The sequence below is a fragment of the Zea mays genome, chromosome 8 (genome assembly GCF_902167145.1).
Source record: "Zea mays cultivar B73 chromosome 8, Zm-B73-REFERENCE-NAM-5.0, whole genome shotgun sequence".
NCBI lineage: Eukaryota > Viridiplantae > Streptophyta > Magnoliopsida > Poales > Poaceae > Zea > Zea mays.
The window spans coordinates 58,569,205-58,580,811 of NC_050103.1; the positions used below are offsets into that span (position 1 = coordinate 58,569,205).

The 11,607-nt window shown below is 45.0% G+C and overlaps 1 protein-coding gene across 1 annotated transcript; it reads right to left on the reverse strand.

Annotated features, from left to right (window-relative positions):
• Window positions 1–1,895: 1,895 nt before the first annotated feature.
• LOC100501899 (3-ketoacyl-CoA synthase) lies at window positions 1,896–3,528 on the reverse strand. Its single transcript, NM_001323542.1, has one exon. The coding sequence runs from the start codon at window positions 3,390–3,392 to the stop codon at window positions 1,932–1,934; it is 1,461 nt and encodes a 486-aa protein (NP_001310471.1). The 5' UTR covers window positions 3,393–3,528; the 3' UTR covers window positions 1,896–1,931.
• Between the last annotated feature and the right edge of the window lie 8,079 nt (window positions 3,529–11,607).

An 11,607-nucleotide genomic window follows, 5' to 3' on the forward strand; every position in this document is an offset into this window, starting at 1 on the left:
GTCTGTTTGGTTGGGCTGTGGCTGTGAAAAAAACTGTTGTGGGCTGTGAGCTATGAAAAAAACTGTTGTGGGCTGTGAGATGTTAAAAAGCTAAAATTCGTTAGGGGGAAATCACTAAAAGTCGTTAAAAATTCTTCGATATATGTTTCACAGTTCCATCCAAAAAGCCACTAAAAGCAGGTCTAAAGATACTTTCAGTTTTGCACTGCGAGAAAGTCGGCTTTTAGAAAAAGCTGCTTCCTGAATCCAACCCATTGGTTTGGCTTTTGGCTTTTAGCGGGCAAAATGCAAAGCTAAAAGCCAAACCAAACATACCCTTAGTATTAGGGCCTTGCTTAGCCAGGTGCGTGAAAATCATCTCTTAAGCAAGTGACAAATTGACTTTGAGCCTTAAGTTCTAAAGGTGGATCTTAGTTCGTTGAGTAGCTTTGTTTTTGTGGAATATATCAAAGTGAAAGAATCACTTGAGGTTTGAGAAATTTGCTTGAAGTTGTGTATAAACAAAGAAAATCCTAAACCAAGGACAGTTTGGCCATGAGTTCTAAGTGCCAAATTTGGATCTTAGACTAGAGAGTAACTTTGTTTTTAGGGGTATGGATCAAGTTGAGGAATCACTTGAAGAGAGTGAAGCACATTTGACCCCTAAACTAGCCCCAAAAGTGGAATTCAAAATCCAGAAAGAATTTGGCAAAAGTTCATATAGCGAAGTTGAAAAATATAACAACTTTATTATTTGGAGATTTCCAAGTTGTGTGGAAAATGTTGGAGTAATTTGCAGAAGTTCAGATTTGGGACAATTTGGATTCAGCACAAAACAGTTTGATTTACCTGTTTTTGGACCCCTGTAACTTTTAAACTGTGGACTTTTGGTAAAACGTTGGTATAACAAACTTGTATAGTAACTATAGGATAATAAATTTTATTGAGTGTAATAGCCCTAAAACCATAAGCAACAAGGTGAAAATTTGGTTCAATGTGGAGCTGTAAGATTTCTACATTTTCAGATCGAGAATAGTATGTTAAGTCTGAAAATTGCAGTGTTTTGGCTGTTTTTGGAGCTTATTTATGGCTAATCCATGGAACTTTAGGCTGTGGTGTTTATAGAGGAATTGAATACCATATTATTATTAACAAATATACTTAAGTGGTTTTGACTCGATCCTACATGAAAAGTGGTGTAAAGTGTACCCAAAAATCAGCTGCTAGGGTGGCTGTGACTGAATTTGGTTCAGTTACTGAAAACTGGAATTTTAGTGTTTGGTTCTCAGTTTAGAGTTACTTTGTGACCAATCCATGAGGTTTTTTGTTACAATTTATATATAAAGTCAAATACCATCTGAAGGTGAACAAGTTTTATACAAAGAGTAGGATTTCTACTGTCTAGGAGTTAGGGAAAAAGGAGTTGCAAAACTCTCTGTCAGACTTAGTGTAGAGCTGTTTCAGTTAACTGAAACTGGGCGTTTCAGCAGTTTTTGCTCTACTTTTTGACATCATAACTCTTGTTCTGTATGTTCTAAGACTAGGGGTGCTATACCAAAGTGGTAGAGCTATATCTAGAGAATAACTTTGGTTAAGTAAGTTTGGTCTTTAGCTATGTGGAATTGTGAGATACCAGGGACTGAACATGGAGGTGTGGCATGAAGCAGCAGTACTCAAGGTTTGACACCAAACAAATCAAGTACGCTTGCATTAATTTGGGCTACAATCAGTGACATCGATCTAGCAAGAAGGCCCTATCTGAGACGTGGGCATATCATATCCGCCCATAAGTATACGCCATATATATATATATAGACAGAGACGCACGCGCGCGCGCATACTTCTTCATCAGCGAACTCAATCAATATGCGTGTATACGTATACTGCTGGGTACGTACAAATATACGCCTGAAAATGGTAGTTGCATGCCCTAGGAGTCATCAGATTTGTTTTTATTTGTTGACAATTTCTGGGAGCTGCACCGGGTAGCGGTGGATGGTGTCGACCCACGGCCCGTCGGCGTCGGCTGGCGGCTTGACGCACTCCCACGCAACACTGTTGCAGTCGAAGCCGGCGCCGAAGGAGATCATCCAAATCCGGTCGCCCTTTTTCATCGCCCCCTTGGCCTCGATGTAGGCCAGTTCGTAGAGCACGGAGCTGCTGGACGTGTTCCCGAACCTGTGCAGCGTCATCCGCGACGCCTCCACGTCCTCGTCGGACAGGCCGAGGCCATGCTGAACCTCGTCGATCACCCCGCGGCCGCCTGCGTGGATGCAGATGTGCTCGAACGCCGTGCGGAAGTCCGGACGGTAGAGCCTCACCTTGGCGCGGCCTCTGAGGAGCAGGAGCTTCCGCTTGAGGAAGGACAGCGCGACGAGGAGCTGCTCCGAGGCTGGTAGGACGAGGGGTCCGAAGGCGGCGATGTTGCTCTTGAGCGCGTGGCCGGCGGTGGCGGCGAGGTCCTTGGAGAGGCGGATCCCGGTGTTGCCCTTGTCGTCCTCCTCCTGGAACACACACCGGTAGTCGGCGTCCCGAGCGGCCGTCACGGTGCGCACCAGGCGGGTGAGCCTGTACCGCGCGCGCTCCGGGGAGTTGGAAAGGATCATGGCCGCAGCGCCCATGCGGAAGAGGCAGTTGGGCAGCAGCATGGCGCGCTCCGTGCCGACGTAGTACTGCGACGAGAGGATCTCCGTGGAGACGATGAGGACGTGCGTGCCCGGCCGTGCCGTCTGCAGGAGGTTCTTGGCGAGGCCGACGGAGACGAGCCCCGCGCTGCACCCCATCCCGGACAGGTTGACGTTCTGCACGTCGGGGCGAAGCTTGTACCTGTTGACGACCATGTCGGCGAACACCGGCGTGGGCGTGAAGATGCTGCAGTTGACGATGAGCACGTCGATCTCCTCGGCCTTAACGCTCGTCCTGGCGAACACCTCGTCCACGGCGGAGAAGATGACCAACTCGGTCTCGTCGCGGGAGGCGCTGAGGCTGCGGTCTGGCGGCATGTAGTGGTACGCATCCGGAACGCAGGTCTCCTCGCCGAGCCCGGAGCGTTCGAGCAGGCGGATGGCGAAGCTGACGCTCTCCTCGTCCACCAGGTACGGCATCAGGTGCGCGTGCTCCAGGCACGTCGCGAAAGGCGCCCGGAACCAGGGCTTGGGCCGGAAGCAGCCGTACTCCACGAGGTACACGTCCTTGGGCCGGCCCACGCGACGCAGCTTGGCGACGGCAGCGGCAAGGAGCAGGGCCAGCAGGCAGTGGACCGGCCGGATCTCGCGCGCCCGCGCCTGTACCTCCTCAGGGCTTGTCCTCGCGACCACGCCGGCGGTGGCGGCGAAGACGACGATGGCGACCAAGTTATTGACGACCAGCCGGTACATGGTCTTCAGGAACTTGACATGCAGTAGCGTGTTCATCGTGCCAGTGCAACTGCGTGGTGGGGAGTACTAGTCTATATGATATGATACAAGCAGTACCGTGCGTGCCTAGCCTTTTAGGCCTTATCCTGTATATGGGTTTCGCAACTGCACGCGGGCCTGTTGTGTGTGCGCGTGTGTGCAGTGCAGCTGAAAAGAGAGTCGAGGGAGCGTATGATTTTTAAAGGCTGTGTCGAGGGTATTATGGGAACGGAGGCAAGGCCGCAAGGCAGTGCTGCCACCCAACGACTTTAATGCGATCCAATTGGACGAGTCTACAAATTCCACAACTGTATGCCGTGCAGTGCCAATCAGCCAATGTGTGTGACTGTGTGGTACAAACTCCAGCAAGACCGCCACCGGGCCACGTTGTCCTAGTCAAAACGTCAAAAAATACAGGTATAGTCAAAACGTCAAAAAATACAGGTATTCATTGCACAGGTTCAGACGTCATAGGGTAACTAATGCAGTGTTTGGTTTGTGTGACTAAAGTTTTATCTTGTCATATCGAAAGTTTAAATATCAATTAGAAATATTAAACATAGATTTAATTAGATTTAATAAATTCGTATCGTAGTTTATCCTTTATCTGTGTAATTAGTTTTTGTTGATTACTTATTTTTGACTCTTGAATGAAATAAAAAACAAGACACAACACAAATAAATAACTTATTTTTCTCTCAATTAACTCTCCACAAGGGTGTTAATTAAGAGAAGGGTGAGAGATAAATATATGAATATTGGAATGTAGATAAAGAGATTGTAACACAGAAATGTTCTAAATTACTCATGTTGCAAGGGTTAATCTTTCTCATTCCTTCATCCATTAACAATCACAATCGGACCTTCGGCACTACAGACAATAGCGCGAAGGTAAAAAGGGGCAAAAATAAGCTTCATAGGAACAACAATTCAAATTTCTTTCCCTGGAAGACGTGTCCATCTGTATGACACTATTCCTCTTTTTATAGTGCAGGAATACAACTTCTTAAAAGTTACAAACATGTCATCAAACCTATACAAGTGAGCTATGATGTCTGTTAAGGGCACCATTGTCTTTTACTTTACAGTCATACTGAGCAAGTCTTGAAGATTCAATTCCACGTTCTTTCTGACTCTTTCATCATGTGTTCACGGTGTTGAACCGAAGGTTCCAGTTTCATCTTCGGAGATAGGTTGATTACCTGACATCTTCCAAATGAAGGCAACCTTCGGGAATTTTTGGTCACTGGTTCTCAAATGTTGTGAATCATGAACAAGGCAACACAATTGTTAAGTATTAAAAACCTTCGTCTTCCGAAGCATTATCTTCTCATGGACATAATGATCATCAGACGAAGGTCACGAAACACATGCCTTCATCATCTTATAGATAAATGAGAATGCAAAAGGACGAAAACAGCAAGTGTATCCCATCAATTCATTCATATTTGCATTTCACGGAATATGCAATAATATTAACAAGAATTATATTACAATAATACCTTCGACTTGTTCAAAGGTGTTGATGCGAGGGAGATTACAAATCAGCGTGAATAGTACGGTGATACTGTTCATCTATTTATAGGCACGGGACGCAGCCCGGGTAAAATTACATTCATGACCCTCAACATATGTTTATTGGCATAACTTAGATTACTAGGGTCTATCTAGTCTTTTCATCCTTTGCTCGATTTAAACCGAAGCTGATGGTAGCTTCGACACTTGGCGTCGTTGCTTCTAAGCGAGGTCTTCGTCTTGAGAACCTTCGGTAGAAGGAGAGAATACTTCGGTATTACTTTGTCAAAGGTGTTTTTTGTCTTGAGAGCCTTCGGTGGAGAAGAAGTCCCCCAACAGTAGCCCCTTCGTGGTGCTAGATCGTTTTTTTCATAACGAGCTCGATCCACGAAAAACACGAAGGCTTCGGAATGCCGAAGGTCCGAAAAACACCTTCCCTGAGCTTGTTATCAAAAAACGATTAAAATATTCCAAGCGTTGGCTGGTCCACCGTTCAGCCAGTATACATGCTTTGGCGGTTCGCCTTCTTCTCCTGCAGGGCTATATAAACAGACAAGTTGGTGAGAAGTTACCGCAGCATTCATTGCTATTGCACCGTTGTGCTGTTGAAAATTTTAACTGAAACCGAAGCTCTCTTCATTGTGCTTTGAAACAAGCACTTCGTCACTTAAGATCAACTTCGTCTAAAGAAGTTGAACATTGAAATGGCCAGAGTAAGATCCACTGCTAGGGTGTCCCATGAGGGAGATGAAACTAAAGTAACTAAGATAGCACCCATGTCAGAAATGATGAGGCGGTCAGGGCTAGTTGTGCAAGAGGGAGCTATTGCCGAAGGTACCTCTAATGCTGAAGCTGAACAAGCTATGACTGAAGTTGAGAGCGATAACGAAAGTGAAGAGGACGATAGTATTCTGTGCCCGACCAAGCCTAGTCATGTTGAATTTGGAAAATCCACAGTGAAAGTAGAGGATCTGGTTGTGATGAAGAAACTAGGATATTTTGGAGAGAATGAAGATGAATTGGTTCACTTCGCTGGAGAGGAAATAATTCTAGAGCCAAAGGAAGATGAAGTTGTGGTATTCAAGAGCTTCTTCAGGGTGAGGCTTTGGTTCCCCCTTTACGAGATGATTGTTGAAGTTTTAAAGAAGTTTGAGATCTATCTTCATCAGCTGACCCCAAATGCTATTGTCAGGTTGAGTGTTTACATTTGGGCTCTCTGAAGCGAAGGACAGAGTGCTAATGGCGAAGGGTTTTGTCGGGTTCATGAACTTCATTATCAGACAAAGGCAAGGGCTGACGGTCTGCACAAAAATTCCGGATGCTACAACTTTGCATACTGAAAGGATACTGAAAGGGAAATAGGCTTACACCTTTTCCTAAATGATTTTGGTGGTTGAATTGCCCAACACAAATAATTGGACTAACTAGTTTGCTCTAGATTATAAGTTCTATAGGTGCCAAAGGTTCACAACAAACCAATAAAAAGACCAAGAAAGGATTCAAATAAAGAGAGCAAAAGTCAACCGAAGTGTGCCCTAGTCTGGCGCACCGGACTGTCCGGTGCACCAGGTAACCCAACTCCGAACTGCTCACCTTCGGGATTTCTGGGAGCCGCTCCGCTATAATTCATCGGACTGTCCGGTGTAGCACCGGACTGTCCGGTGTGCCAGCGGAGTAACGACTACTACAATGCCAACGGTCGTCTGCAAACAGCAGTTAATGCGTTACAGTGCGCGCAGAAGTCAGAGCAGAGCCAGAAGGCGCACCGAACAGTCTACAGGACCTGTCCGGTGCACCACCGGATTGTCCGGTGGACCAGATGTCAGAAGCTCCAACGGTCAGAATCCAACGGCCGGGTGACGTGGCTGGCGCACCGGACAGTGTCCGGTGCGCCATGCGACAGAAGCCTTCACCAACGGTTCTTTTGGTGGTTGGGGCTATAAATACCCCCCAACCACCACACTTCAATGTATCCAAGTTTTCAGCCTTCAAACACCTTACAAGAGCTATAACATTCAATACAAGACACAATCAAAGAGATCAAATCCTCTCCCAAGTCCAAAGATCATTCCAATCAAATAGTGGCTAGTGAGAGAGAGACTTGTGTTCATTTGAGCTCTTGCGCTTGGATTGCTTTTCTTCTTCATTCTTTCTTGATTCCAACTCAATTGTAACCAAGACAAGAGACACCAATTGTGTGGTGGTCCTTGTGTGGACTTAGTGTCCCGTTTGATTGAGAAGAGAAGCTCACTCGGTCTAAGTGACCGTTTGAGAGAGGGAAATGGTTGAAAGAGACCCGGTCTTTGTGACCACCTCAACGGGGAGTAGGTTTGCAAGAACCGAACCTCGGTAAAACAAATCACCGTGTCATCCACCTTATTTGCTTGTGATTTGTTTTTTGCCCTCTCTTTCGGACTCACATTTAATTCTAACGCTAACCTGGCTTGTAGTGTGTGCTTAAGTTTGTAAATTTCAGATTCGCCCTATTCAACCCCCCATCTAGGCGACTTTCAATTGGTATCGGAGACCGGTGCTTCATTAGAGTCTAACCGCTCGAAGTAATGTCGGGAGCATCCGCCAAGAGGGAGATCGGGACCGGCGACAAATCCGCAAGCTCGGGGAGAACGGACTCAAGGGAGTCCGCCCACAAGAACAAGGAGGAATCCTCTTCCTCCATCAAGTCCCAACGGAAGGGTGACAAGAAGAAGAAGATGAAGAAGGTGGTCTACTACGAGACCGACTCTTCGTCACCCTCCACCTCCGGCTCGGAATCGGCATCCACAACTTCTAAGCGCCATGAGCGCAAGAAGTATAGTAAGATGCCCCTTCACTATCCTCGTATTTCAAAACGCACTCCATTACTTTCCGTTCCATTAGGCAAACCACCTATGCTTGAAGGTGAAGATTATTCTATGTGGAGTGATAAAATGAGGCATCACCTAACCTCACTCCACAAAAGCATATGGGATATTGTTGAGTATAGAGGGCAGGTACCAAGGAAGGGAGACAAGGATTACGATTCGGAGGAGGTCGAACAAATCCAACACTTCAACTCCCAAGCCACTACTATACTCCTCGCATCTCTAAGTCGAGAGGAGTATAATAAGGTGCAAGGGTTGAAAGCGCAAAGGAAATTTGGGACGTGCTCAATACTGCGCACGAAGGAGATGAGGTGACCAAGATCACCAAGCGGGAGACGATCGAGGGAGAGCTCGGTCGCTTCATGCTTCACCAAGGGGAGGAGCCACAAGCGATGTACAACCGGCTCAAGACCTTGGTGAACCAAGTGCTCAACCTCGGGAGCACCAAATGGGATGACCATGAAATGGTCAAGGTTATTCTTAGATCACTCGTTTTCCTTAACCCTACGCAAGTTCAATTGATTCGTCGTGATCCTAGATACACACTAATGTCTCCCGAGGAAGTGATAGGTAAATTTGTGAGCTTTGAACTAATGATCAAAGGCTCCAAGAAAATAATTGAGCAAGGCGCCACCTCAACACCCGAGGTGCAACCTATCGCATTTAAGGCAACAGAAGTAGAAAAGAAGGATTCTACACCAAGTAGAATTCCCATCGATGCCTCCAAGCTCGACAACGAGGAAATGGCGCTCATCATCAAGATCTTCTGCCAAATCCTCAAGCAAAGGAGGGAGAAGGACTACAAACCCCGCTCCAAGAAAGTTTGCTACAAGTGTGGTAAGCCCGGTCATTTTATTGCAAAATGTCCATTATCAAGTGATAGTGACAGGGGCGACGACAAGAAGGGAAAGAGAAGAGAAAAGAAGAGGTACTACAAGAAGAAGGGAGGCGATGCCCACGTTTGCCGGGAGTGGGACTCCAACGAGGACGCCGCAAACATCGCCGTCACCAAAGGCCTCCTCTTCCCCAATGTCGGCCACAAGTGCCTCATGGCAAAGGACGGCAAAAAGAAGAAGGTAAAATCGAGATCCTCCACTAAGTATGCAACCTCTAGTGATGAGGATAATTCTAGTGATGAGGAGGATAACTTGCCCACTCTTTTTGCCAATCTTAACATGCAACAAAAAGAGAAATTAAATGAATTGATTAGTGCTATTCATGAGAAGGATGAACTCTTGGATAGCCAAGAGGACTTCCTTATTAAGGAAAACAAAAAGCATGTTAAGACTAAAAATGCTTATGCTCTGGAAGTAGAAAAATGTGAAAAATTGTCTAGTGAGCTAAGCACTTGCCATGATGTTATTTCCAACCTTAGAAATGAAAATGCCAAATTGATTGCTAAGGTTGAGAAGTCAAATATTTGTGATGATTCAATTGTCAATCTTAGAAATGATAATGCTAGTTTAATTGCTAAGATTGAAAAATTAAATGCCTCTCCTGCTAGGCTTAGAAATGAGAATGAAAAATTAATTGCTAAGGCTAAGGAATTAGATGTTTGCAATGTTTCTATTTTGAATCTTAGAGATGAGAATGACATTTTACATGTTAAGATTGTTGAACTAAATTCTTGCAAACCCTCTACATCTACCGTTGAGCATGTTACTATTTGCACTAGATGTAGAGATGTTAACATTGATGCTATTCATGATCACATTTCTATGATTAAACAACAAAATGATCATATAGCAAAATTAGATGCTAAAATTGCCGAGCATGAGTTAGAAAATGAAAATTTTAAATTTGCTCGTAGTATGCTCTATAGTGGGAGACACCCTAGCATTAAGGATGGCATTGGCTTCCAACAGGGAGGCAATGTCAAACTCAATGCCCCTCCTAAAAGATTATCTAACTTTGTTAAGGGCAAGGCTCCCATGCCTCAGGATAATGAGGGTTACATTTTGTACCCTGCCGGTTATCCCGAGCACAAAATTAGGAGAATTCACTCTAGGAAGTCTCACTCTGGCTCTAATCATGCTTTTATGTATAAGAGTGAGGCATCTAGTTCTGGGCAATCAACCCGTGCTAAATTGCCTAAGAAGAAAACTCCTATTGCATCAAATGAACCTAATATTTCATTTAAGACTTTTGATGCATTCTATGTGCTTACTAACAAATCAGGCAAAGTAGTTGCCAAATATGTTGGGGGCAAACACAAGGGATCAAAGACTTGTGTTTGGGTACCCAAGGTGCTTGTTTCTAATGTCAAAGGACCCAAGACCGTTTGGGTACCTAAGAACAAGGCCTAAAATTGTTTTGTAGGTTTATGCATCCGGGGGCTCAAGTTGGATCATCGATAGCGAGTGCACAAACCACATGACAGGGGAGAAGAAGATGTTCTCCTCCTATGAGAAAAACCAAGATCCTCAAAGAGCGATCACATTCGGGGATGGAAATCAAGGTTTGGTCAAAGGATTGGGTAAAATTGCTATATCTCCTGACCATTCTATTTCCAATGTTTTTCTTGTAGATTCTTTAGATTATAATTTGCTTTCTGTTTCTCAATTATGCAAAATGGGCTACAACTGTCTTTTTACGGATATAGGTGTTACCGTCTTTAGAAGAAGTGATGATTCAGTAGCATTTAAGGGAGTGTTAGAGGGTCAGCTATACTTAGTAGATTTTGATAGAGCTGAACTCGACACTTGTTTAATTGCTAAGACTAACATGGGTTGGCTCTGGCACCGCCGACTAGCCCATGTTGGGATGAAGAATCTTCATAAACTTCTAAAGGGAGAGCACATTTTGGGACTAACCAATGTTCATTTTGAGAAAGACAGGGTTTGTAGCGCATGTCAAGCAGGAAAGCAAGTTGGTGTTCATCATCCACACACGAACATCATAACGACCGATAGGCCGCTTGAGCTACTCCACATGGACCTATTCGGCCCGATCGCTTACATAAGCATCGGCGGGAGTAAGTAATGTCTTGTAATTGTGGATGATTATTCTTGCTTCACTTGGGTGTTCTTTTTGCAGGAAAAATCTCAAACCCAAGAGACCTTAAAAGGATTCTTGAGACAGGCTCAAAATGAGTTCGGCTTAAGGATCAAGAAAATTAGAAGCGACAACGGGATGGAGTTCAAGAACTCACAAATCGAAGGTTTCCTTGAGGAGGAGGGCATCAAGCATGAGTTCTCTTCTCCCTATACTCCACAACAAAATGGTGTAGTGGAGAGGAAGAATAGAACTCTATTGGACATGGCAAGGACCATGCTTGATGAGTACAAAACTTCGGATCGGTTTTGGGCCGAGGCGGTCAACACCGCTTGCTACGCCATCAACCGGTTATATCTTCATCAAATCCTCAAGAAGACATCATATGAACTCCTCACCGGTAAAAAGCCAAATGTTTCATATTTTAGAGTCTTTGGTAGCAACTGTTTTATTCTTGTTAAAAGAGGTAGAAAATCTAAATTTGCTCCTAAGGCAGTAGAAGGCTTTTTACTTGGTTATGACTCAAACACAAGGGCATATAGAGTCTTTAACAAGTCCACTGGACTAGTTGAAGTTTCTTGTGACATTGTGTTTGATGAAACTAACGGCTCTCAAGTAGAGCAAGTTGATCTTCATGAGCTAGATGATGAAGAGGCTCCGTGCGTTGCACTAAGGAACATGTCCATTGGGGATGTGTGTCCTAAGGAATCCGAAGAGCCTCCACAAGCACAAGATCAACCATCTTCCTCCACGCAAGCATCCCCACCAACTCAAGATGAGGATCAAGCTCAAGATGATGATGAAGATGATCAAGAGGAGCCACCTCAAAGAGGAGGACAATGATCAAGGGGGAGATGCTAATG

What these genes read in the sequence shown, in the direction of transcription:
- LOC100501899 (NM_001323542.1), bottom strand. Translation starts at nt 3,392, where the DNA reads ATGAACACGCTACTGCATGTCAAGTTCCTGAAGACCATGTACCGGCTG.